General features: G+C 45.3%; 1 protein-coding gene across 6 annotated transcripts in view; it reads left to right on the forward strand.

Annotated features, from left to right (window-relative positions):
- Positions 1–27,228, forward strand: part of GPATCH8 (G-patch domain containing 8) — a 53,686-nt gene that overhangs the window by 20,339 nt on the left and 6,119 nt on the right. For 3 of the 6 annotated variants that reach the window (XM_033079163.1, XM_033079164.1, XM_033079165.1), the window contains 5 exons: positions 614–631; positions 2,636–2,708; positions 14,585–14,652; positions 15,074–15,160; positions 19,222–19,365. In XM_033079163.1, coding sequence (XP_032935054.1) covers positions 14,626–14,652; positions 15,074–15,160; positions 19,222–19,365 — 258 coding nt within the window. In that variant the 5' untranslated portion in view covers positions 614–631; positions 2,636–2,708; positions 14,585–14,625. Of the gene's footprint in view, positions 1–613; positions 632–2,635; positions 2,709–6,104; positions 12,589–14,584; positions 14,653–15,073; positions 15,161–19,221; positions 19,366–27,228 lie in introns of those variants that run through there. The other 3 variants (XM_033079166.1, XM_033079162.1, XM_033079167.2) reach the window with 3 other exon arrangements.

Below are 27,228 nucleotides of genomic sequence, written 5' to 3' on the forward strand. Positions count from 1 at the left end.
GAGGAGCAGTTCTGTCAGTCTGCCTCCATCAGAGGTCTGGGTTAGCCATTGGAAAAGGAGGGAGGAGCTGAACATGGCCAGAAAGGAGCAAAGTGATGGCCAGGTCCCAACTCAAATGTTAATTTTAAATTATTGGAGTAATTCTCCTTATTCAGTTCAAGAGAAGATGCTCCATTTCAATTGAGTAAGATCTAAAATTAGGGAGTAGTTTCACTGCATAAACAAACAAATAGAAAAATTTGGGATGGGGGAGACAACTTCTTCCTGGGAACTGAGACAGGGCTGTGTTCAGGCATAATTCCAATTTATGTCAAACAACTTGGGACCATCCTCTTGAGTGGGTCTGTAAAAGTGGTGCTAATGTGTATAACCTTTCTAAATTTTTCTTTTTTCCCTTTAACATTTGTTTCCCCCTTCACTGTCAGTCACAACACACCGCTCTTGAATCTCCCAGCTGGTCTTGACTTGTTGAATTTATTTTATGCTTTCACTCTTCTTTAATAAATACATTACTTGCAAGCAGTGAATTGAAAACAAAGCAAAAGAAAAAAAACTACCATTAGTGATTGGACAGTTTCTTACTTTGTGTTACATTTAACTGTTCTTTTGACAGCCCAGTTTTTAAAGCCAGGTTCGTATGGAAATGCTTTCACTCCACTTGCACTGCTTTTGGAATAGCATTCTGCTTCATCTGTCTTTATTTTAGTGCATTCATAACACACACAGTCAGCACAATGTCTCATCTCCACTTGGCCAAGACTGCAAAGTACTCCTTGTCCTTTGGATTTTTTTTTCTTTTTGGAAAACGCAGCCATTTTTGTCAGCACCGGCTTTTAGAGTCAATGCTCCTTTGTCAGGGTAGGGCAATTAGTGCCCTATACAAACACATCCCAAACCTATCCCGAGCTGCAGCCCCTCTCTGCCAGGATGGGGCACTCTGTGGCCATTGGGATTGGCCTGCCCAGGTGTGCCTGCAGGTAAGTTTTCCTCTCTTCCCAACAGGGTTTTATTTTTTTCTTTGCATTTAACCTTTTATCCCCAGAAGTTTCCTTATGTCTCCTGGTTTAATTTTTTTTTTCCTATGTAGCCGTAATTATGTCCTGGAGCAGAGGTGGTAGTGTGGGGAAAATGCACAGTGCACATTATTCCTTGGGAAATACAGAAATACAAAATGTCTGATTTTACTAGGATATTAGAAAAAAAATTCCAAAATTTGTACGTAACATCTTTTTGAGGAAAAACGTATCCATGCAGCCAATATCTTTGGGAAGGTTGTGCCTTTCAAGCTGATTCACCAAAGTTGTGCAAACCCTGTGGTCATTTTCTTCACTGTGGAGGGACAAAACCTACTCTGGTTTCTGTTGATGACTGTTATTTAATTGAAGAAACCTGCAGCATATAGATATAATTATTTTTTAGGATTCCATGTAGCACTCAGTGTTCTGGAGTCACATCCTGTTAAAATTCTGTGATACCTCAGGTTGTGGTTTGCCTGATGATAGTTAGTAATCAACAAGTTCATATCTGATTTCTATTTTTATTTTTTGTGATTAGAAGGTGAACATGGTCCCAGCCAAGAGTCCTCTGAGGAGCTGGTCACTGCTTGTAACTGGGTGAACTGGTCACTAAGGGCGAGCTGGCAGATTGAGATGGTTCCAGGGGGGCTGTGAGTGCTCTGCTCTTTGTCTGGGGGCAGAAACCTTGCATAAAACACAACAATTTCCACACTGAGCCCTGCTCAGCCCCATTGCCAAAAGCTGACACTTAATTGCTGCGTCAGTACTTTTCCAGTTATTCCAAAATAGCTTTTTTTTTTTTTTTTTTTTTAGGAAGATGAGACATTATGCTTATTGTTTCCCCTACATGCACTAATGGTTCCTTGCTGTTAACTTATTGCTAGGCCTGTTTCATTCTAACATCTTAGTATTTTTGTTAGTTTACATGTGAAATGCATCACCCAGTCTGTGCTTGAGCTCATTTTATTTAATTGATTTTTTTTGTTGTTTTACTAACCTCACTGTTTTTTCAGTTTAATATTGGCTGCATGCTAGTTTATATATATATATATACATATATAAAAAAAAACCCAATCAAGTCTAGCCTGGATTTTGCTCTGATTGTGTTTTGGTTTCTAGTGGTGGGGCAGTCTTGCACTTACAACTTACTCAGTATTATAAAAGCCTGACACACAAACAAAATGACTAAACACATTGTAGATTTTCTTTACCAAAAAAATCTTAAGTGGTGCTGTCTAGGTGATGGATATGATTGTATAAATAGCTTGATTTTATGCTCTTTACTGGTCAATTTTTACTGGTACACTTTATTTTCTCCCACATTGCTTTTTATTTTTATTATTCTTTAATTTCTTTTAAATGTGATGCACAAAAGTTGCCCAGCACACCATCAGAAAGTGACCGTCCCCAATACCCATCCCCCTGGAAAAATTCTAGCCAGCAATTTTTGACATTTGTCTTTCCCTTTATTGGGCATATATTGCCTTTTCAGTAGCATTTTTTTGCATGCATATATATGTAGAAAAATCTCTTGCTCATCACATGTTTAAATGTCAGCGGGAAGGGAAGAATATATTATTGGAATATTTTTGGTTTGTTTTCTGTGTTCTGTCTGTCAGGATAATATTGGACATCGCTTACTCCAGAAACATGGGTGGAAGCTGGGCCAGGGATTGGGAAAGTCACTGCAGGGTAAGTCCAGTCTCCTGTGTCTGAAATCTTCAACTCCTGCCTCGGTCTTTAACAGAATGATTTCTGCCTTTTGTTCCTAGATTAGATTTTCTTTCCATTATTAATATATCCAAACGAATGCACTGTTGAGTTTTGTATTTGACAGTTTGCAAGTGGAAGCTGCTACCTCACTTGTTGGTACAGGTTAGAGCTGTGTGTGTGGTGATGTGTGAGAGTCAACGTGGAGGGAGGAGGAGTCACTTTCCACACTGACAGGGAGTGGTGTGCCTTCCAACTGTACTGATGTTTTGGTATTAAAAGAATTAAAGATTTGAGCTAGTTGCCATGATTTGTCAGCACTCACCGGGGTCAGAACCTGTTAGAAGGCCAGGAGAGGGCCCACTGAAGATGGAAAGTGATGACAGAGGTTCTCTGGATGGGAGAGGCTCACTCCTGATTTCTCCACAGGACTGTCACAGGTTGGCTTTGTTCCTGTTCCCATCAGTTTGTCAGGCATTAGTAAATCTCACTGGGATACCAAAGTGCTGGTTGACCCAGCACACACCAAACCTTGCTGTGTTAAACTTAAATTCTTCCTGTGACACTAAATCCCATTTCTGTAGAAATCTGTGGAAGTGTTTGAAGCTCAGGTGTGCCCTGAGCCCTTCAATAACTCACTCATGTTCCCGTGCCTGTAGTCTGAAGACCTGGAGCTTGTAATCCATCTTCCATGAGTGAGCCTGTTAGAGATGGGGGTGTCTGTGCTGTGGACTGTGCAGAGGTAATGAATTCTCCAAACTCTGGGAATGCTTATTAATCCCTTGGACTAAGGCTCTCTAACCTCTCAGGCAGGACTGCCTTCCTGGTTAATGCTCCTGGCTTCCTCTAACATGGTTTCATTGGAGTTCTCTGGTTGATGCATGGCACTCTCCAGTCCTCTCATGTCCCTGCTGGGGCCATACCTCAGGTGGGGTTGTAGCTGTCGCCTCTGGGCCTTTCCTTTGGCACATGGGATGTGCATCACTTTTGGGTGGAGCTTGGTGTGATCCCTCTTTTGGGTGCCCTGTATTGCCCTTTGTGTTACCAGTATGGAAACACAGACTTGAAAGAAGGAAAAGCCTTGTCCCAGCCCTGGGTGGATCCCAAGGCACAGCCCAAGGGTCTGGGGCACTGCAGGCTCAGATGTAATGGAGTGAACAACATGGCTTATGGGACTAGGTTTGGAGTTGATGCAGGGTGGTGGTGTCACCATGTCCCATGGCCCTAGCAGGAGTTTGCACTTTGAGTCTTGTCCAGATTTAGATGTTCCCACTGTGCCTCTCGCTGTACTGGAGCTGTTCTGGATCTCTCACATGTCACTGGAGCTCTGCTGATTGGGACCATGTGGAAGATACATGTGAATGTGGGCTCTGAAGGCTTTCCTGTGCCTCTCCTGCATGGTCACAGGAACACAGGAGTGAAAATAACCCACCCACTTTAAACCAGTGCAGTGCTGAAACCTTCCTAATGTAGGCTTTGGAGCATGTGCAGGAATTTCAGCCCTTCTGGAAGGGAGAAATGCCCTATCCACCTTCCAGACAACTTCTGCAGAGGTCTGGACAGGCAGAGGATGTGGAAGGGAGTCTGCTGCTGCTCCAACTTTTCTCCTTTGAGTTCTCAGCAACCAGAGCCTGTCCCTGTTGCCTGTGGCATTGGTAATGATTGTTTTGGGAGTGTTTAATTCATTATCCAGTGACCTTTCTGCATGAATCTTAGACCGGGCCAAAAATCCAACTATGAAATGTCAGGAAGGAAACATTTGCATCCAATTTTAATCTTATTCTCAGAGTTCGAAGAGTGAAGTTGTCTGATGTGCAGTGAGAGGGGAGAATAGAAGTTCTTCCCCTCTTCCACACTCCCTTGTTCAGGAAAGACCAGGAGAGGTTTCTAAAGAGATGTAGATGTGTTCCTGTTAAACTCTTCTTGCTTGACACTGCTTGAACCTAAAATCTTACTGTGGTGAGGGGGTGCAGCAGAAACAGAACCCCTTCAAGCAACCTTCAGCTGTGGGTGTGGTGTCTGACCTCCTGCAGTAGGTCCTTACATTAAACTCTCAAAAATTTTGTGTGGAATTGATACTGCATTGAGCTGCTTTCTGTGCACTTTAACTTGAAAGGAAGTGGAGGAGTTCAGTGTGCTGAGTTTTGTGATGTCACTTTTAATTCTAGATGTTCATCTGAGCTGGGGCTCCCTCTTTAGTTCTGTTGAATCCCAGAGTAATGCTGTGTTACATCTGCCAGGCAGAAATGTTTCTTTCTTGTTGTCCTGTGGTGTTCAGCAAGAACTTCACATTGCAGGACTTTACCCTGAGCTGGGTTCCTTCATCCTGACTACCCCATTGGGGGATGGAATCCAGTGGTGAGAGTGCTGAGCTGTCTCTGGGTGGTACCTGCAACAACCTAAACTCTACACTTGCCAATTGCTGGTGATGAAAATCTACTGGTGTGGTGCAAAGAGGCTCATTCTCAGGAAAATTCCAGAGGAGGTGTTTTTGTACCCCCTGGGCAGCTGCCTTGTGGTGTAAATCTTGTTACTGAGAAGAGCTGAGCCCTTGGGTAGGGAAGCACAGAGCCCATGCTCTTGAGTGATATGGCTGTCACCAGCTGTGTTCTGGCTGAAACATCTGCATCTTTCACTGAATTTGAGATGTGTGCTGAGTGGAGCATCAGGCAGGGACAGTGCTGTCGACTCTGACCATGCCAGTGCTGGAGTCCTGGCTCAGAAGTATTCATAAGGAATTCAGCAGAGTCATTCTTCAGCTCATCTCTTTCCCTGATGTTTTTCATCACTTTTTCCCACAAACATCTTGTGTTATATTTGGAAATGGTACTTCAGCTTGCTAACAGCCAGTGAATATGAAAAAGCAGGAGACAGTGTTGCCAGTCGACAGGGATCTTTTTTAATTTGGAAAATATGACTTAGGGAGCCACTTTTCCATAGAGATATGTGGTGGTTGCACTCTGACAAGTGAGAAGATGGTGATTGTAGCTGTTTTTATCTTTGGGGGAACACCTATATTTGATAATCCAGAATGTTGTGGTCTCCTGAAAAAATGAAACTAGCAAAAGATCAGTTAAAAGCATTGCCTGACCTTCGTGTGAGTCCTGTGCTAAATGAGCCCAAGGATTGTGAATAAATCAGGAGTTACATAAGTCAGGAGGGGAATGAGAGGGCTGAGGGAAATCAGAATTCAACCACACTCTAATGATTTCTCTTGGAATGAGTATTTCCCATTAAGTAGTATTATGAAAAGCCAAGAGACTGATGTGCAGAAGTGGGATAATTTGAATTGTACATTTGAAAATATTTTTATAAGCTTTTTGCCTTTTCCCTGTCAATTTTTTTGACAAGTCTTGTTTGAAAAAATTAATTGTGCTGAAAACTTCTGGATTTTTTTTTCTTTTGGACTTGTGTGTTTAATATGAATTAATAGTACTCTAGAGGTATATCTGCAAGGCTAAAGCCAGTAGTTTAATCTCATTTAATTAGACCAGGGGAAACCGAGGAGGTTATCCTGCTGCTTCCTGGGTCATAGCAGGGGCTGGGGAGGGTGTGCAGCTCTGCAGAGAGGGTTTGGAGAGGGCAGGAGGAAGGTTTGATGATTACTGGCCGTATGGAGGGGACTCTGAGGAAGAATTGACCAGCTCTGGTGGACAGGTCCAGCTCCTCCTTTGCCAGTCTGGGTAACAGTTGTAATTATTCAACACAGATTTGCCTCTCTAAAATTCTCTCTTGTAAACATTCTTGCCGATTGCAGCCTTAACCCTTTAAAAACAGCCCCACCTCCTGTGTAGAAGCAGTTACAAGTTCCCCTACACCACAAGTTGTGTTCTGTATGATTAATTTGATATGTTTAAAGGCATTGATTTACTGCACATTCCCACAGTATTCCCAGGACCAAAATTATTCTGATCTTTTGTGGTATTTCTCAGAGGTGAATCCCAATGTAGTACTTTGCTATGGCAACAGAGATCACACGATTTGTCGCAGAGCTGCTCCTCAGTGTCTCAGTTTGTGAATCAAACAGCTCAGGTAATGTGGGGGCTCATTCTAGCTCTGGAATTCCTGTGTTTGCTCCTCAGGGACTGAGGCATCTCATTCTGTGCTTGGTTATTGTTATGAAAATGCTCAGAGTGAAAACAAAAGGAGTTTCAAGGTGGGTGGTTGCTGGTCTGTGCTGGGACTTGGATTATCACCAGTACTCAGGAAACAGAAGCAGCAGGTGGTTCTGTTTAGGGCAGGGATGTTCCTTTTCGGGCAGGTCCTTGCAGTGGCAGGAACTTTCCCTGTAGCCTTTGGTCCTGAAGAAATGCCTTCCGTCCCCTGCTTCCTCTGCCTTTTCAGTAATAACTTCCTTCATGTTTGCTAATGGTTTTAGCCAAGTTTTGGCATCATTTCAGTGTAACTGTTCTAGAAGAACTGCTTCCACCTCCCTGGGGAGCAGTTCTGCTGATGTAACGCTGCAAGGAGAGGGCAGGGCCATGCCTGTGTCTTGGGAGCTCTTGGCAGTGCCAAGCAGAGCTGGGAACCCTTCCTGCATCCTCATTCCCTTCCATTGAGGCTGAAAGCAATAAACCTGCACAGACTGTCAGGGCAGTGCTGTTCCTGTTGACCAAGGTGTGCCCCACACTGATTGTATAAATCATCCTGGTGATACAGGAAGCAGCAGTTAATAAAAAGTGCTTTGGGTTTATTTTATCTTTTCATGAGTACATCCAGCTACGTAGCAAAGTCAGGTATAGCAAATTTGTTAGCAATGCTAAAATGTGTTTCCTTCATCAACCTATATTTTTGTTGCATATTTTTCAATTAAAAGAAAAAACACAAGTGGATTTTTTGCTTTTACGTTGCAAATTCTGTGAGGATAAATATAGTCAGCACTTCCCCCCTCAGCATCACTATGGTGCAGTTCTTCTTTGGCACATTCCTCCCCAAATCTGTTCAGAAAAGGAAAACATTCCCTCTTGGTCCAAGGGCTGAGCAGGGTGGAGGAGCAGAAGCGTCTGACAAGTGCTGGAAACGGCTCAGAGCTGCAGGTGAAGCCATGATCCCGTGGCTCAGGCAGGAAATATCCTTTGCTGGCAGCCCCTGGGGTGATCCCTGGCTGTGGGATGGAGCTGGATCCAAGTCCCTGTTCCAAGGCAGTGCCAGGTGGCTGCGGGTGCTGCCTTTGCTGGATTTTCCTCAGGCTGTGGGGAGCAATAAACAGAGCTTTGACCACTCAAGCAACTGAGATCAGTCACAAATGTGATCACTTGGCAGCTACAGCTTGGAGAAATGAGCTCAGGGTTTGAATTCCAAGGTCTTGAATCCTGGCACTGTCACCCGCTCACCAAATGGCTTCAACTCAGATATTAATGTGTTTTCCATTTGTTGGCTCCTCTGATCTTGTGGAGGCAGACGGTGGATGTGTGTCAGGCCTGTGAACATGGAACAATGAGCATCTGAGGGGTGTCAGATTTCTTTCTGGGTTTTGGAGCTTTGTAATAAATACAGGAAAACACAGGAGAGGCAGATAAAAATGCTTCACAGTGCCTTTATTCATTAGGTATCGGTTGGTTTGGCAGTCTCAGGACTGCCCAAGAAATAGCTGTGATCACTCTCTTATCTTCTTGTATCTTCACGTGTCCTCACAGGAGCGCCAATCCTGGCATGGAGGAACATTTCCATGCTTGTGTTTGCAACACAAATCATGCCAGTGGTTCTAAGAGTGATGTTTTCTTGTGAACTTAGCTTGAGAAACCTGGCTGCTGTCATCATACCCGTCCTTCACTGCTGTGTTAAAACCCAGCAGACCACAGACTGAAAGGGAGGTTTACTCAGTGCCTCAGTGTCCTTTGGGGGAAGCAGTTGTCCCCTTGTTTGCTTTTGGAGGTGCAAGATCCTTCCCTTGATTACAGATGGTGAGTTTGTGTTGCTGGAGTGGGTGTAGCCAGTGAAATCTGAAATCACTGTGCTTTCAGTGCCTCGTGTTTATTGTGAGAGCCCCCTTAGCGTGGCTTGGGACAAGGCCTTCTTGTGCTGGTGCAATGGAAGAGCAGTTTTATTAAACTGGGAGAGAGGAGTGTGGGGGAGGGAGAGGCCACGGCCATGCACAACCTACCTTGCTCCTCAGTGCTGCCTTGAGTCAGACAGACCCTTCAGCCCTGTCCACTTACCAACATGAGCATAGACAGCAGCTCTTACCTTGAATTCCTATCCTAAATCAACCAGGAGTTGTGTTCTTGCTCCAACACCTTCTGTGTTGCTCTTTAATCCATTGTCTAGCATGTGGGGTAAGGATGTCTTTTCACCCCAGACTCCACCAGGTCCCTTTCCCTGCAAAAGTTCAAGGAGCTCTGCTTGATGCCTCAGTGCCAAACCTCAGCTTGGTTTTCTGCAAGTGGCACACTTGGTTTGTGTGTCTGCAAAGTTTTGAGCTCCCATTGCAAGTGTTCCACGTGATTGGGGTGTTTACAACTTGACTTTCTCTCGTCATTTCTCCCCTGCTTAGTAAGGATTAAATTCACAGAGCAGTTTCTGTGTTCTTGAAAAACACTTTCTCCTTTCTAGAACTTTTGTTTGCCACCAAGGATGATGGACCTTTGTTTGATTGTTTTGACCCCTTCCAGAAATCTGACACAAACAGGATGAGCTCACAAATCTAATTCCCAAAGGGGACCAGGATTAAAGCTTGCCCTTGTTTGTTCATTTGCTTCTTGCAGCAGCTGGAATGAGTTTGATAATGTGGTGTCATTTTTAGCCAGTGAGGAGCACCCCAGACTTGTGCACCAGTGAAAACGAGTGGATTTTCTCCCCTCTCCCCTTTTGATATACTGAATGAGGAGTCTGAATTTTCAACAGGGCAGCCCTTGGTTTCTCATTAGACTCTTAGGGAGCCCAGTGCTGCCAAGGCCACCACTGTCCCCTGTCCCCAGGTGTCACATCTACACAGCTTTTAAATCCCTCCTGGGATGGCGACTCCACCACTGGAGGGAGTTGCTGGGCAGCCTCTGCCTAAGCTGAACAACCCCTCCATGAAGAAATTTCCCCTATATCCAACCTAAACCTTCCCTGGCACAATTTGAGGCTGCTCCCTCTTGTCCTGACACTTGTTACCTGGAAGCAGAACCCAGCCCCCCTCCCCATGCTATATTGAAACAGGACTGTTGCAAAATCCTCATCTTTGAAACTGCAACTCACTCAGCACAGGAACTCCTCTCTATCTCCCTTTTCCCAGAAAGTGCAGCTGAAGGTGAGCCTTGTCCCTGTGGATCCATTCCTGCAGGTTTTGGTTGCTGACTCCAGGCACCTGTTTCTCTTCCAGAGCCTGCAGTGGGGTTTGTACTGACTGAACAAACCAACTCTTATCCACCAGAGCAGCCCAGTGCTGTGGTCATGAAACTGCCCTGCATGCAGCTGAGTGATAGTTCCTTTCCAGGAGCAGCTAAAACACCTGGAAGGTTGTGTCTTACTGCGAGTTTCAGTTGCAGCATAAAGATAACAAATAAGAAAAACTCCTCCATGTCCAACAAGATCAGATGCTGTTGTTTGTGTCCTCTGGAGATGCTGAGTTTATTAAATTCTCCTCTGGTGACAAGTGTGATATCAATCAGTACTCTAGGATTGGATCCTACAAAGCTTGTACCTGGGGGGAATTTCTATGAAGATGTCAACAAAACAAGCAGGATTATGGTTGTTGTGTTACTTCTGTGGTGCTTATACACTGCATAAGGGACACACTGAAAGAGATTTGTTTTAATTATGTTAACATTTTTTAGGGTACTTTTAGAACTTTTTAGGGTACTTTTTCTTTCATCCTTTTATATGTAAATGTCTCTTTAACGGATAGGACAAGGAGTAGATGTTATAAATTAAAAAAGGATCAATTTACATTAGATATTGGGAGGAAGCTCTTCCCTGTGAGGGTGGTGGGACCCTGGCACAGGGGTGCTCAGAGCAGCTGTGGCTGCCCCATCTGTGGAAGTGTCAAAGGCCAGACTGGACAGGGCTTGGAGCAATTTGGGATAGTGGAAGGTGTCCCTGTTCCATGGAGGAACTTTTTTTAAAGTTCCCTCCCAACCCAGACCATTCTGGAATTCTATGATGCTGTATTTGGAGGGAGGAGTTCCTCTGAATCTGCAAATCTGATGAAAACTGTTTTCTGTTTTGACTTGTTAAAAACAGGATAAAACATGGGCTGGTGTTGACAACGCTGGTGTTTTCAGGCAGGATCAGATGGCTGCTCCAGCTGGGATATTCCCATTCCAGAAAGTAGAGCAGCATCCAGTCTGTGTCCAGAGCCACAGTGTGGCCCTGAACCCACGCTCCGTGTGCTGTATGACCTGCGTCTGATACCAAAGCCCTGAAACCTTAGGATGAATTTTCCCAAGATTTATTAATTTATAGCACTGGGAGGGAAGTATTTGCTCATATCCAATAGCTTTATGCAGTTAAAAAGGATGGAATCTGGAGAAGTCTGGCCTGGCCACGTGCTCCCTGCCCCACTGCAGGGTTCTGGGAGGGGATGGCTGTCAGGGTTTCTTTGGGTCTGAGCAATTTTTTGCAAAGTGGGAGAAAGGTTTTCCCATTTCTTGGGGAGAAGAAAGCAAAACAAGTACAGCAAGTCACTTTGGGAATCTCATTTCATTTCTGAGTCTAGGGAATCATTGCTAACCTAATTTACTTTGAGATTGGGTTTTCTAAGGTGTGACTCTTGTGTGACCTCTTTATTTTTTTCTGTCCTGCTGGGGGTTCCTGCTCTGTCCTCTCCGCAAGATTTTTCCTGTGTGTGGAAGTGTTTTATGCAATAACTCTCTCAGCTTTGGGGTCTGCAGCCTGTGTAGTCACAGTCTGTGACGGAGTTTGTGACCTGCCTCAAAAAAAGGAAAATAAATGTTGCGGGGTGTAGGGGGCTGGGACAGGGACACAGCAGGATTTACCCTGGGAATTAGCTGTCTGTGTGGCACTGCTTGCAGCCCTGCTGAGTGGCAGGAAGTGTGGGAATTCTGGGCCTTGGAGGCTTACATTCCCTTCAAAGCATGCTGGTGTGCAAGAAAAGCTCAGCAGGGACCCCAAACCTGGGAGGCTCCCAAATGTCCAAGCCATGTTTACCTGCTAGGAGAGATCCCATTGTCATGGCCAGCAGGAGGATAAACTTTCCTCAAGGAAGTTCCTTCAAAGGACAAATGAGGAGCAGAACTTGGAGAGTCCCATTTCCCCCTTTGGCCGCTCCCCATGTCCCACCTGGCAGCCGGTGGGCGAGGGGTGGCCCTGAGCCTGTCCTGTCCCTTCACCATCATGGCTTGCCTTAGACACAGATTGAGGCCACCCCACTGCCCAGCAGCTTGTCTGCTTGTCCTACTGCCCCAGCTGGCTCCAGGGGGATCCATGAGGGGTTGGCACTGCTGCCATAGTTGTGCTACATGTGGACATGTCACCGGTCACCTGGATGTCACACATGAGGTTCCATTCGTAATGAAATGAGGATTCACTTTTCACATGGAATATTCTCCTCTTACCTGCAAGCAGAGCTCCTTTTGGCCCTGAGTCTTTGTTACTTCCTTAAGATCCTGATTTGTTTCCTTTTTAAATTGCCTGCTTACATGTGCCTCAGTGCCTCCTCGGAGCGGGGCTGTTACAGGAGCTCTCCCAACACCCAGCAGGAGTCAGAGCTGCTCCAATGGCTCCCTGGTTCTGCAGGGCAGAGCACGGTCATGGGGTGGAGGGGTGAGCAAGAAGCCTCCTGTTATTTTTTTTTAACCCATCCTCCCTGCCAAACGGCCTATTTTCTGCCCCTAATGGTTTCTGCCTAACAAATGGTGTTTCTTTTTTACAGCGTTATGATCCTGGACTTGTTGTGGTGATGGTAAACTTAGCAGTGGTAATTTTTTATTTTCAGACTGAATTACTCCTTTTGTCATCAGTGCACCAATGTTAGGCTTACTTTCTCTGTTGTAGCCATCATCCTTCTGCTTGGTCTTTCATTTTCCTTTCCTTTCCTTTCTTTATGCACACTTGTCTGATCCTTGTTCATTAAAGGGTATTGCTAAGAAGGGATGTTTCTGTTTGTGTTAGAACTGCCAAAATCAGTTTAAACATAAATTTTTAATACTGTCCAAACTTGATTTTTTTTCCCCCCCCAACACGATGGGCACTAGCACTTGCTACTGCAATTTCTAAATACGTTTTGAATTTAAAAAAACCAACCCAAAAAACTTTGACTGCCTTAGAAGGCAAAAGTACTGATACATTGTTTGTATACAGGGGTTTACCAGGTCAATGAGGCTGCATCCAAAGATCTTAAATGCTGGAGAAACAAAACAAAAATGAACCAAAAATACCCAAAACCAAACAAAAAAAAAAATCTTGGAAAAAAGAAAAATTGAGTAATAAATTGTTGACACTTGGTGCCAGCCATTCCTTTTGTGTTCACCACTTACCAGTAAATCCCTGGCTGAGACGTTATGAAAGTGATATTGCACCTAGGAAATCATTTTTATAACCTGTCTTTAATTTGGTCCTTTTGCTAAAAATTGCAGTCACTGCTTACTGTATTATACCATTGGGCATAAGAGAAACCTTGTCAAAGATGAACATTAAATATCCAAAGGAAAGCTCAATCCAAACCATTTCAGATCAATGGGATCACTACTTTTGGAACTGATGGATACCTGCCTGTCAAATTCCTGGGCATATCAACAAAACCATAAAGCAATTAATTAAATGGATTTATTTCTGAATAAAACCACATGTCTGTAGTTTAAGATTTAAAAGCCCCTCTGGGGCAGTGTTTTTGGCAGGATGTTTTATGGCTGATGCTGGCAAAAAGTTCACACCTGTCCAGATTTTCTGAGGCAGTTTTAAAGACTTCAACCTTTTGCACATGTGGATGGCAGTGGAATATTTCGGCATGATGCCAACCTGTCTGTCTTTTAGCCCAAAGGTATAATACCTGTGTATGTGTGTATAACAAAAGAGTTGTTTACACCAAACAAGAGCAATAATAAGGGAAGTAAACATTCTGTTTTTTCACTCAAGGTTTGCACTGGAGAAGGTAAGTACTTTGTCAGTGGGTTACATCACAACCACCAAAGCCAGTTGTGATGTAAAAATCAAAATAATGATAATTTAAAATTAAAAAAAAAAAAAAAAAGCTGTGGTAGTAAAGTGCTTGTCTGCCCCATTTTGCTTTGTTTGGCTGGTTATGAGTGGATTAAAGATATGTTAAAAAAAAATCTCCAGCATAGTTTGATTAGTTCAAAGTCAATTTTCTTCGCAACCAGTCCTTTTCACAGCTTACAGGTGACACGGCGGGGCCAGAGCATTGCTCCGGGGCTGTGGGAGCAGGGACCGACCCCGGCCTACACCGGGTGATTGGGATGGAGGGAGTTTGGCTTCTGTGCCATCCTTCTCCTCAGCATTCCTTACTCCTGGGGAGGGTAAAAGCTGGTGGGAGGGAAGCTTCCACATCCCTTACAGGGAAGTTCTAATCAATGATTCATGAGCTGCAACAGTGAAATGTGATTAGCAGCTTCTTCACTCTTATGGGAAGATGAGGAGCCTGATGTGGAAACCTTGAGGAGAAGGCTCAAGTCCTGTTATCAGCCCTGCCCCAGGGCTTGTCATGGGGGAACATTAACCAGAAGAAGCTTTTACATGAGCAGTTAATGTTCAGAAAATGCATTTTTCATCCTGGGTTTGGTTCGGAGCTGGGCGCAGGGTTGGCTGTAAGCTGTGAGAATGGCTCGTGTTTGGTTCACTGTAGCTTTCTGGTCTCTGCACTCCAAGGCAAGATCTCTAACCACCCAAACCCAATGTGTACAGTGAGCTGTGGTTCTGGGCTGCTGCTGACCCCTCTCTGTGTGTTCCTCTTTCAGGGAGGACAGATCCCATCCCTATCGTCGTCAAGTACGATGTCATGGGCATGGGCCGGATGGAGATGGAGGTGAGCTCCCCTCACCCCTGCAGGGCTTCTGGGGAATGGGTGGCAAAGACATTTGAAAGTGAGAGCTTGTACATCCAGGGTAAAGAACACTTTGCTCTTGAAGCAGCACGGTAAGAAAACACTTGCCTGCAAAATGCATCCTCTGTTTATCCCTGTGAGCCTCAGTTCTGGTGTCTGGATGCTCCCCCAAATCCTGGGCTCTGAGATTTCCCCTCCCCAAAGCTGCCGTGGGCCTGCCAGGGCCTTCCACATCAGGAGGATTAATGACCCGTTTTACACTTGGGGTGACAAAACAGAGAAAGCAAACTTGCATAGATTCTGTTTCAGTTAAAGTTGTTAGGTTGTGCTTTCTTGTAGATTTGATAGTGCAATGTACTTATGGGCCAAATTGCATTTCTTCTCTTATTTATCTTTAAAACAGCTCGACTACGCCGAGGATGCCACTGAGCGGAGGCGAGTGCTGGAGGTGGAGAAGGAAGACACCGAGGAGCTGAGGCAGAAATACAAGGTACAGAGAAAGGGGCATCAACTCACAGTGTCTGTGGGCTGGGTGAGAAAAGATCTGTTCTGATGGGGCTGAGTTCTGCTTGCCCTGCCACAGTGATGGTGGTACAAGTTCACTTTTCTTGGGTTTGGTCATTGTGGAGATGATTTCTATTTTAACACACTGGTTTATTCACTTCCTGGTATCAACCTTCCTGTTTGTTTAGCTGCTGAAGAGCCCCAGGACAGCTGTGGGACTTTCTCCATATGCTTTGCTCCTGCTCTGGAAGGAACAGTCCTGGGCTGAGCAGAACATTTCCTTCCCTACACCCAGGGCTGCCAGAGTTTTTGAGTGTGCCTGCCATGTCAGGACAAAACCTGCAGGTGGTAGAGGGGCAGTTATCAGCTGGGAGGAGCTCTTGTGTTGTACTGAGTGAGGAGTGAGCAGTACATTGTGATGCTATTGCATAAATCCTGCTTGCTTTGGAAAGGTAGGACATGGCTTCAGCTTGGAGAAATTGATGGGCTGGAGCTCTTCAGAAGAGTTGTTCAGGCAGCATTAAAAGAAAAAAGACAATTCTGTATTTCTGTTGGATTTACAAAACCTGTGGGCTTATTTTGTAAGCCAAGGGCTGATAAAAATGAGCTATGGTGTTGGGATTGAGCGTGACGTGCAGGAGAATTCTTGGATTAGCTGTAACCCGTTTCTCTGTGGAGACATGGTCTCTGCTCATCCTTTAATCCACTCTTCTGCTTCCCAACCCCTGCAGTCCAGCAGCTCATAGGAAAGCCTTCTTGTTCAATTGTCCAGAGATCTGGGGAGTACCAGGGTTGAGGAAGAGCCTGTGATGTCCAAATGAAGTTTCAGTCTTGCATAAATTTTAATTATTTGAGAAATAATGGGAAAGTAGTTTCAATGCCATTAAAATTAAACATAACCTCGGCAAATCTAAAATTCCATTTCCCTAGTTGAAGTTAATTCTTCAGGCCGTTTGTTCAGCTATGAAAATTTATAGCCTCCTCTCCTTTTTTTTTTTTCTTTAGACCTTGACTTTTGCTTGGTAAGTGAACTGCAGGTGTTTGGGTACCCAGGGGAGCTGTGGACTCCCCATCCTTGGGAAGGTTGTATGGGGCTTGGAGCAACCTGGTCTAGTGGGAGGTGTCCCTGCCTGTCACAGGGAGTGGGACTGGATGAGCTTTAAGGTCCCTCCCAGCCAAACCCATTTTGTGATCCTGGAGTTCTTGGGGTTTACAATTACCATTCCAAACGCAGCCCAGCCTGTGTTACTCTGGGACTCTTTTCTCTTCCTGCCCTCATCCAGCACAGGTTTCTTTCAGGAGCTCTGGGGCAGTAGCAGTCTCTCCCAGCTCCAGTGGGGTTTTCATTAGCTCTGTTCATCCTTAACCCCTTGCATTTTGGTATTAATCTGTGGAAAATCTCTGCAGTTGTTACTTTTTGCTGCTCCACAGGAGCCCATTATGTAACTGCCGATGGCAACGCATCCTGATCAGCCATTCAGGGAGCCTCAGAGGAATTTCTGATAACTCTGCAGCCAAGAAGTGTTTTTTAATTCCCTTCTTTTGTATAGATTCTGATCATTCAAATGGCTGGGTTTCATTGTTTAGCCACAGGATGCTTGCTCAAAAATTCCTACACATGGCACAGGAAGCTTGTCTGGGATTCAGAGGAACTTCAAACATCCGTGTTCTGTGGAGCTCACGCTGCTCTGTTTTCCTTTCTTGTCTTCCTGGGGACCTGCTTCAGGCTCAAAACTCCAGATTTGTTGATTTTTTTTTTCTTCTTAACAAGGGCATCTAGTAATAGATAGAAGCAGGAAGTTGCTTCCTTTTTTATGTAGAAGTGAACAGTACTTTAAATTAAAAATAATTCCGAACATGAGCACTAACATTTTTGAGATTTTTTTTTTCTTCTCCTCAGGTGTTGAAATTTTTAATATAAATTTTGTATCATATAAAGCACACTCAGTAATGTTATTTTAGTGCCATTTTGATGTGGTAGCAAGGAGATATATTGTATTGCCTTGAACAAAGCCTGAAATTAAAAGGAAAAACCTTTCAAAATTTTCTGTCTTAAATGTTTGCTGCCTCCTCTTGCTGAGGAAGGAAGCTTCCCATAGGAAGTTTATATTGAAGGTGGAAAAAAAATCCTTAAGTGCTTTTTCTCTAATGTTAGGCTGTTTTTTTATATAATTTCTCTTTATTCCAGTTGAAATGCCTGTGGTCAGTGGTTATCTGGGGAGTGCTGCAGTGAGTACAGTGGGCATTGTGATGCAGCATTTGTAGCTGATTTTGAGTAAAAGCTTCCACCTCCTCAGGGTAAATCTCCCCCAGAGAGCTTGTGAAGAGTGGTGATGTTTTATTAATTCTGCTGGTGGGGTTGTAACTGATAGGGCCTGGAAAGAGGGAACAGCTGCTTAGCCCTGAGGTTCCTGTGTCCCAGCACCAGGTGCATCTCAGAGCCCCCCAGATGTGCAGCAGCCCTGGGGACAGCACAGGCTCCTTCCACGCCTGGATTTCCAACCAGTGCAGCCACCTGATGAACTGGGACTTCCCCAGTCCCAGAGCTTGGTGCATGTTCAAAACTTGTAGCAAAAGAGGGAAAGATGTGGCTGTTGGCCAGGTGAGACACCTCATCTCTGCCTGGAGGTTTGGTTTTCTACCCTCTCAGCACCCCAAGGCTGTCTCTCTCACTCCCCCCACTGCATTGTGGGCACTGTGCTGAGCCCAGCCTGAGGGGCAGTTCTGCTCCTGGGAATATTTCACTGGGGCAGACTGGGCTCAGCAGGCTCTGAAGGGTAATTCCCAGCCAGAGCCATGTTCTTCCCTCCTGAATTCAGGCAACCAAACCAAGATCAATCAGACATCTCTTAGTACTCATAACAGAGCAGTGTCAGCTTTAGAGTTGTAAGGTTCTGTTCCAAAGGCAGGGGTCCTCCTAGGTTTCATGCCAGTGTGTCTCTGGGTTAGCTCGAGCCTTTGAACCTCTCCTTGGAGCACAGACTGTCCAGGAGGCTCCCCTGAGGCAGAGCTGCCTTCCCCCATCAACACTGCAGGCCTTGTTTTAAGCAGTCTCTTTTTAGTGATGCTTCTGCTGTGACCTGGGGATGTTCAGTCCTTGTGGGTCCCTTCCAGTGCAGAATATTCTGTGATTCTGGGTAACAAATAGGGCTGAGGTCGGTAGCATTGTAAAGTTCTGGAATCCCACCTGGGAATTTGTAAAGGCTGCTCAGCTTAGTAAGCTGGGTTCAGTAAGACCAAGTGCTGGGAACTGCATTTGTGTCACAGTAACCCCATGGGATGTTCCAGGTGAGGGCAAAGTGACTGGAAAACTGGACAGGACCTGGAGCTGCTGGTCAGCAGCAGCTGGACATGAGCCCAGGAGTGCCCAGGTGGGCAAGAGGCCAGTGGCACCTGAGCTGTCCCAGGACTGGGCTGGCAGCAGGACCAGGGCAGTGACTGTCCCCTGAGCTGGCATTGCTGAGGGACCTCAGGTCCTGTGTCCAGTTCTGGACACTCATGATAAGAAGGACACTGAGGGGCTGGGGTGTGCCCAGGGAGGGGCTGGAGCCCCAGCAGGGGCTGAGGGAGCTGGGGGGGCTCAGCCTGGAGAAAAGGAGGCTCAGGGGGGCCCTTGTGGCTCTGCATAACTCCCTGACAGGAGGGGCAGTGAGGGGGGCTTGGACTCTGCTGCCAGGGAACAGGGACGGGAGGAGAGGGAACAGCCTCAGGCTGGGCCAGGGGAGGCTCAGGGTGGACACCAGCAGGAATTTCCCCATGGAAAGGGTGCTCAGGCCTTGGAACTGCCCAGGGAGGTTTGGAGTGCCCATCCCTGGAGGTGTCCAAGGAAGGCCTGGACGGGGCACTTGGTCTCTGGGCTGGGAACAAGGTGTGCATTGGGCACAAGTTGGACCCAGTGATCTTAGAAGTGTTTTCCAGCTTCAGTGATCCTGTAATAAATATCATCAATGTGCACTAAGTTTTTGTTAAGCACTGTTTTTCTTACCCATCATCTTCCAGCCTGTTCTATAGGACACATAACAGAAGCATTTTTTGTTAACTTTTCAGGATTATGTTGATAAAGAAAAGGCCATTGCCAAGGCTTTGGAAGATCTCAGAGCAAACTTCTACTGTGAACTCTGTGACAAGCAATATCAGAAGCACCAAGAGTTTGACAACCACATCAACTCTTACGACCATGCTCACAAGCAGGTAATTAGTTGTACAGAGCACAGTTCATCAGTTGGATGTTCATTGTGGTGGTCTTGTTTGTTGTTAATACTTGGAGTTTCCCTGGTGTATCTGTTTTGCTTACTGTTCAGGAATAGGTGTTTTATGTCGCTAGGTAAGATTTTTACCCCCATCATTCATTTAAGAACACAAAACAACAAAAGAGCCCTAAGCCCTGCTCCATGGTTGGCATCAAGGAGCCCCACTTCTGAAAGACCCGGGGTCAGGAATGTGCTGGTATTAAACTGAGGAGAGTACATTGGGGGTGGATGGCTCCCAGCTTGCTTTGTAGCATTAGTACAGCTTTGGGAAGTGATGATTCCCCATGTGTGAGCATTTTACTACCTGAGTTTACCTTCTGTGGAGTTAATGAAAACAGACTAGGAAATAATGGGCTGTGTCAAAGGAATCCTAAGAAAGGAGCACTTCCCAAATTCTGTAATTCTCAGGAGAAGGTGGGTTCAGAGTCTCGGTGGAGCTCGCTTTTTTCCCAAGGTAGGGATGTACTGTAGTGTCTGCAGGGTGCTTCATGCTGCACAGTAAGTAATGGAAGTTCTTGTGTTAGCCTGATCTGTTTGACCATTTAAGCTGCTAAATGAGATGTAACTGTACAGCAGATAGCAGTGTTGGGCTCCTCCAGGGCTGGAAGGGCTCAGAGAAAGGGTTTGATGTTCCTAGTCATAAATTCTAATAACACAGTCATCAAAATGCTGGTAATTCGAGGAGGATGTGCTGTAGAGCTTGCAAAATAGCAGTGACAACAGCTCAGAAACAAGAACGTGGCTTTAGAGTATGATTTTTGTGTGTATGTGTTAAGTGTAGGATATGACAGAGAATCTGCTTTGAACTGAGGGAGTCTTGTCAGGAATTCTAATGGCAGGGCAGTGGGGCTCTGTAAAGCAGAATGATTTGGTAGAATCAAGAGCAGAAATTAATTTATTCCCTTGGTTATTGGGCTATTGGGCAAAGGGGTTGGTTTTGGCCGAGCTCAGTCGTGACAACTGAGAGCAGAGAACTTCCTTGGAAGGTCTCCGTCAGTTTGGCTGAAACCTGAGTGCAGTGACCTGCATTTATCTGGGAGGTGGCAGGACCTGTTTGTGTCACATTCTTGGTGTGCTGATGCTGTGAACTGCTTCAGCCCTTGGTGACTGATGGGGCACTGACACGAGCCTGGTCAGGCACAGAGCTCCTCCTGCAGCTGGAGATGGTGGGGAAGGGGAAACCAACCTGTGGAAAACAAAAAAAAGGAGTCATCAGCAGGAGTGGCCTGAGAGAAAAATGTCTTGTGCACACACAGGGTGGGGTCATCTCATCAGGAGAAAGAATTTGGAGGTTGCTTGGTACTGCTGATTATTTTGAGAGGAATTATGTTCTTGGATAATTCCATCCATTGCAGTCACTTCAGGCAGGCTTCGGAGAAAATGAGCTTCCAAACTCTGGCTGCATCACCCAGCATTAATTTCTGGTTACAGAGGGATTTAAACAAAGAAGCAATCATGCTTCGCTTAGGGAAAAAATTGCTTGTCCAGCTTTGTCGGGCTGAAATGTGTGTGACCCCGCTGGGTCAGCGTTCAGGGAGTGAACTTGAAACCCCCGAGACAGAACGACGGAGAATTTGCATAAGTAACATTATCTCACTGCTGTGCTCCCTCCTGCTCCAGGGAGGGCTCATCTCCAGCAGTCCAATCTAAATTTTAAAATAGTTAAAAAAAAAAAAGCTGTGCTTTTGATATGTTGCACGTTGATGTTTTATAGTTTGTCTCTTTGGACAAGAAGGCAAGGTTGCAGAAAGGTGAACCTGAAGTTTTTGAGAAAAAACATGAACTTTTCCTAAAAGGCCATCAATTGGCTTTCTTGGAAAGGAAGGCCATTACAGTATCTTAGTTACAGCAACCCAGCTTGGTATAAATCATCTGCAAGATTAGTTGTCTCACTGGTAGTTTTTGAGGCAACAGAGCTAATTTTTTTGCCTTTTTCTTGGCTCAGTTTCCACAGCATTTTTGCTTTTAAGTATTTTTAGTTCCACATCCCCCTGACGTTGAAGTGTTTGGTTATCCGTCTGTGGCTCAGCGAGCATTAGGCTGTCCCTGTAAATAGATGTTCCATCCTCAGATCCCTTTGCACTCCCGAGTTATAAAGACACTGTCTTGTATTCCAGGAAGGAACTCAGGATTATTGCCCAACAGGGATGATAGGTAAGTGTATTGATCCCAACCGGATGAATTTTGGACCCACCAAAATTGTGTCAGCACCAAACAATTAAAGGGGAGGTTTATTCTCTTTATTTCCTGCCTGTCCTGGTTTCATAGACCATTTGGCTACATCTGAATCAATCTCAACACCAAGTTTCTCCAAAAGGCAGCAAAGACAACCTGGGAAAAGATCCTTGCATTTGTTCTTCCAAACCATTGGCATGTTTTAGCCATTGTGTTGGAGATGTGCAGTGCTGTTCTGGAGCTGTTTTTAATTAGGTTGATACTTGAGATGAGAAGTGCAGCTGTTTTAAGGACCAGTCACTCTCTGGTCAGCACATGGCCTGTCCCTCTCAGGGGGCTGAAAGCAGCTGGAGTGGGTGCAGATGGCCCTGCAGGAGGGACAATAAGCTCAGTTCTCTCACACACTCTTCATTGAGCAACTGGAGAGGCTGCATCTCATAACTTCTTGTACAGCTGCTGATGTCTTCAGTGGTTTTTTTTAGCTGTGGGATTTTGATCCTTTTTGAGCCTTCTGTGAAGGGCCCCACTCTTGATGGTGTCCTGACAGTCAACAGAGTAATAATTAGTAATAATTAGTAATAATTAACAGGCAAAAGGTGGCAAATGTAGAAAGAAAATTTCTGCAGCTAAGAAGGGGCTTGGTTGGTGAAGATGGACCCAGTGTATATCCCTGCAAGTGTTCAGGGCCAGGTTAGAAACACTTGGAGCAACCTGGCATAGTGCAGGGTGTCCCTGCCCATGGCAGGGGGTGGAACAAGTTAATCTTTAGGATCTGTTCTAAGCCAAACCATTCTGTGATTTTGTGATATTTGTGCTGCTTTCCTGCAGATCCAAAATGTCCTGATCTTTGGGAGCTCCCACAGTCCTAGAACACTCTGGACTCAGTGGGAATGTGTCCTTAAGGCATTACACCTGTGAGAGCTCCTTATTTGGTTTGGGATTTTGGCATTAAGATAAAGACCTTGTGTTAGATTTGTGTGAAGATGAGTGCGAGCCCCTTATCGGGGTTGTGCCCAGTCTGTGTGTTCCTGTCAAATAAACCTGGATGTGCAGGGCCCAGCACCTGGAGCAACCTGCAAGAGTTATGGTTGTAATTACCTTGTGTGTCAGTTATGTAGCATTTACAGTCAGCTTTTACCATGGGGGGTTTTTAACAATCCAAGAACTTGGAGAACCTCCCACCATGACCTGGTTCTGCTCATGTGCCTGTTGAGGGCTCAAGCTGTTTACTGAGTCACTGACCCAACAGAATCAAAACATTTCCCTTCTGCATTCCCTTGGAAAAACAAACGTGTTCCTGAGTGAACCTGTGCCAGGTTCCCTGGGAGAACACAAACCAGCATTTAAGTGCAGGCTTTTATGTAGCTGTTTTTCCCCTAAGTGTGTGGTGGTTTGGAGGTGTAGGTGATTAATTCTGCCTAGATTCTCTTTGTAAAAGAACAAAGGGAGTGTATTCCATAAAGTTCTTTGGGAAAGAGGGTGGAACTCAGAAGTGAAAGTATAGATGTGCAGTTCTCTTTGTGCCCTAAGTAGCTGCATCTTTGCTTCTCATGCTGAGAGGGAGGGATCTGTTCAAGCACAATAAAATTACCAAGACAGTCACTGCTGGGGTCAAGGAATACTCTGAATGCCAGCCCTGAACTTTGTGTTTTGGGGAGACTTGGGATTTCTAAAACCTTGGGCCTCCAAACACAGCTTGAATGGAAAAGACTGACTAGGGAATCTCTGAGATACTTGGTGTTACATGGGAGGTTCTTCTGCTCCAGAATTGCTTTGCCCTCAGAAAACCCACCAGTTAACAAGAGAGCTGGAGAGGGACTCTGGACAAGGGCGTGGAGTGATAAAACAAAGGGGAATGGTTGTAACTGAAAAGGGAGTAGGTTTGGGTTAGAGATGATGAGGAAATTCTCCCCAGTGAGGGTGGTGAGGACCTGGCACAAAATGCTCAGAGCAGCTGTGGCTGTCCCTGGAAGGGTCCAAGGCCAGGTTGGACAGGGCTTGCAGCACTGTGGGACAGTGGAAGGTGTCCCTGCCCATGGCAGGGGGTGGGACTGGGTGAGCTTTAAGGTCCCTTCCAACCCAACCCATTCTATATTTTTCTTAACCTAGCTAAGAAAAATATTGATTCCTTCTAGGGAGGAAATTAAGATGAAATAAAACAGCATTTGCAGGCCATTTCCCCTCTGTTCCTTTCATTTCATTTATAAGCATGCAAAGAATGTTGATGACCAATGATTAAACCAGGCTTGTGTTCTCACTTCAATAAAATGATCAAGGTTGCCATCCTTTGAGCTTGTGTTTAATGATGTCATTCACTCACAGAAGCTTTTGGGGCAAAGAATTGAGCAGACATCAAAAGTTCAGAAAGCCAGAAATCTGCTGGCGCAGAATGAAAAGTACATTATTATTATTTTATTTAATGTGGCTTGGCAGAGAGACATGAGAACAATGGCAAGAGAGGAGGGGGCTCTAATACCATGGGAGCTGCCTCCTGCCTTGAGCCCCAGAGGTGGATCTGCTCTGACCCATCTCAGTATGAGGTTTGGCATGAAAGTCTCACATCTTCAGGTCTGGTGACAGTGCTTTTGTCTTGTGAGAATTTCTGCTCTGCACTTTAGGGCAAAGAATGTCTCTCAGTGGACCTCAGTTCAGTGATGCTGTGTGGCTTTGTCACCTTAAACGGAGAAAATCCGTTTCCTGTTGGTCCTGAGCCTGTAAAGCTCTACACCCTAGCTGGGTACTGGGGAGGTCCTACCTGGTACTATCTCATAGCAAAATCCTGGGTGTGGTGAGGTTTTTTTGTGGCCCTGAGGCTGCCAGAGCTCTAGGAGTGCGTGGACAAATCTCCCAGGGATGCACAGGGTGAGATTATTGGGGTGTCTGTGCAGGGCTAGGAGCTGGATTGGATCACATTCTGTGATAATCCAGTGGTTTTCCTGTTGCAACAGTTCCTGACTTCAGCTTGTCTCTGGATTTCCCCACTTTGCTGTGCCTGGGATAGGCTCTCAGGAGCTTTGCAGCAGTGCTGTAGTGCTGTTTTAAGCTCATTTGTGAGAATTGGAAGGTCCTGGTGGTGGTTGCCAGTTTGGCCCCTCCTGAGCCATGCAGAGATTGGGAGATAATCAAGCACTGTGGCCTCTTTGTGCTGCAGTCCAGAGGTAGCTGCAGATTTGATACCAGACCTGCTCTTTAGGAGCTCGATTTGCACTCCAGTGGAAAGGCGGAGACGAGCTTGGAATTTTGTTAGAAACAAGGCTGGAAACTTAAAATACAATTCTTTGTTCCAAAGCTGAGGGAGGTGGCAGCTATTAATAAAGCCCAGAAAGGCTGAAGGTAGTGAACTACTGCCTACAGCATGTGGAAATCTGGAGAAATTTTATGGAAGTGCTCATGATTTGTGTCACTGCTGGTCACTGCAGCGTGGCCCTTCTGACAACTGAAGTAATAAACCAGCAGAATATTCCTTAGCTTTATGGTCCCTATGATCCTGCAGTTTGAAAGGACATTGCTGCTTAGATAAACTGCTGCTTCCTCAGAAAACACACTGCCCATGGAGCTAAAAATGCCCCTTAATTTTGAAATCCTGTAATCGCGTGAAGCATGTGTTTGATTTAATACACGTTTGGTGGCTCTAATCCTGTTGAAAAAAATCATTGTCTTGCTAAGCACAGTGGGAAGACTTAAAAAGAGAAGATACACCCCAAAAGTACAACTTAGCAGGGCTCCTTATGGAGGGGAGAAACTCTCTGAGAATGGTTGAGTGGCTGTGTTAAATCCTTGTTGGAATTTCTCTGGTGCTGGGGAAGGGGCAGTTTATGCCCCTCCAGCCTCCCCTCACACCCACACATATGGTGTGGTCGAAAAAGTAATTTTGAGGTTTTTGGGGGATTAGAATAACAAACACTCTCTCAGGATTAGATGGAAGTTTCTTTAGTGTAAGTTGAGCTTAAATATCTGTTTAGTTGAAATAATTTCCTGGGCAGGCTGAGACCTGGAAGTGTGTGAGCAGCATTTCAGCATTCCATGTGCTTCCCTTCACCCAGTCAGATTGTGCTTCAGGCTTTGGATTGCTCCTTCCCAATCAGGACTGGGGAGCAGGGTGGGCATAGCTGTAGTGAACTGGTTATCTACTCTTTGAGAGGATCAATCACTAGATTCAGTGATGTATTTGAAACAGTAAGTGAGGGGAGAGTTACAGGTTATTTTGAAAAGTTCTGGGTATTTTTCATTCCTGCAGCAGGTAGTTCTTACAGATGAGCAGTGTGGGCTCCTGTTGCCCCCCCATCTCCCCCAGGATGCATTTAGGGAAAATAATGCAGTCCAGCCAGGTGTCTTGCAAACCTGGAGTCATTTGTGATGATAGGTGTGTTGGTTTAGGTCAGTCAAGGAAGCTGATCTATGTTCTGTTCCATATTTTACATTTCCAAGGAGCTGGCACAGTGCATTTGTGAGCTTTTCTATCCTGTACTTCCCCAGCAGTACTTCCTCCTGACTCCTGTGTGATTAAAAAGAAACTCAGCCTTGAGATCTCTTGGTCTTTGAAAACCAGACCAACTCTTCCCCAATTCTGGAAGGACCAAATTCTCAGCATTCTTTACACTAGGGCCAGTGCTTTGTCAGCCAAAAGGGCCCAGGTTTGCGTGCAGCTGGGAGTTGCTGTGGTGGATATTCTGGAGTTACAATGCTTTGGGGTAGTTATTTTGCTTCATACCTCTAAATTTTAAGTGTTGAGAGTGGGAGGTTTGGGGGAACAGAGACGCACAAAGGTCAGCATTTCATAATGGACATTTAATTGTGTCTGCATTCACATTGCCATGTAATGGAGACAGGAGAGCCTGGGGGCAGCTGCATCAGTCCCAACAGCTCTGAGGCCAGGTCATGTCCTGGGGGATGATCAGGACCGTGCCTGGGGCCACAGGGGGCTCTGAGTGCACTATTGCACCTTCCTTTAGAGAGGGAAAGGTCACAGTTCATTCTGGTGTAAATAGCTGGGTCATACTTTTTTCCAAATGGATGAGTGATCTCGAGACTTGGCATCAGCACTCATTAAATAGTTTTGTCAGCTGTTGGTGGCTGTAACTTCCCTGAGCATTTCACACACACTTTCAAAATCAGCATGAAAAAGCTGATAGCATTGCTCAGTCCATCTATTTTATTTTTTTTTCCTTCCTCTTGGAAAAAAATTAACTCTTCAACATTTAACATACACCACAAAACCCTTGAGCCCTTTACTTGTCCTGGTGAAAGTAGCTCTGCTGTTCCAGGTGGGATCATTGCTGTGTCCGTGCGTGTCCCTGTGTGTCCCCCTGCTCCAGCCCCCAGCTCGGTCCCGTGGCTCTGCTGGCTCTGCTCCTGCTCCATAGAATAGCTGGCACACTCCTCCACAGCTCTCTAGTAATGCTTGCTTGGTTGGTTTTTTTTCTCTCTTCCACTCTTGTTATATTTTTACTTTCTTTTTTTCTTTGTGATGTGACATTTTCAGCTGATGTATTGAAAGCAAACCCTTCTAATTTGGGAGTCCAGATCACAAGAGTGAGTTTCTTTCTACTGGTGTCTGTAGTTGTATCTTTTTTGTGTGTCCTCCCCTCTGATTTTGGTAACAATCAACCGCATTTAGTAAATACAATTA

This window comes from Catharus ustulatus, chromosome 23 (assembly GCF_009819885.2).
Source record: "Catharus ustulatus isolate bCatUst1 chromosome 23, bCatUst1.pri.v2, whole genome shotgun sequence".
Lineage (NCBI taxonomy): Eukaryota > Metazoa > Chordata > Aves > Passeriformes > Turdidae > Catharus > Catharus ustulatus.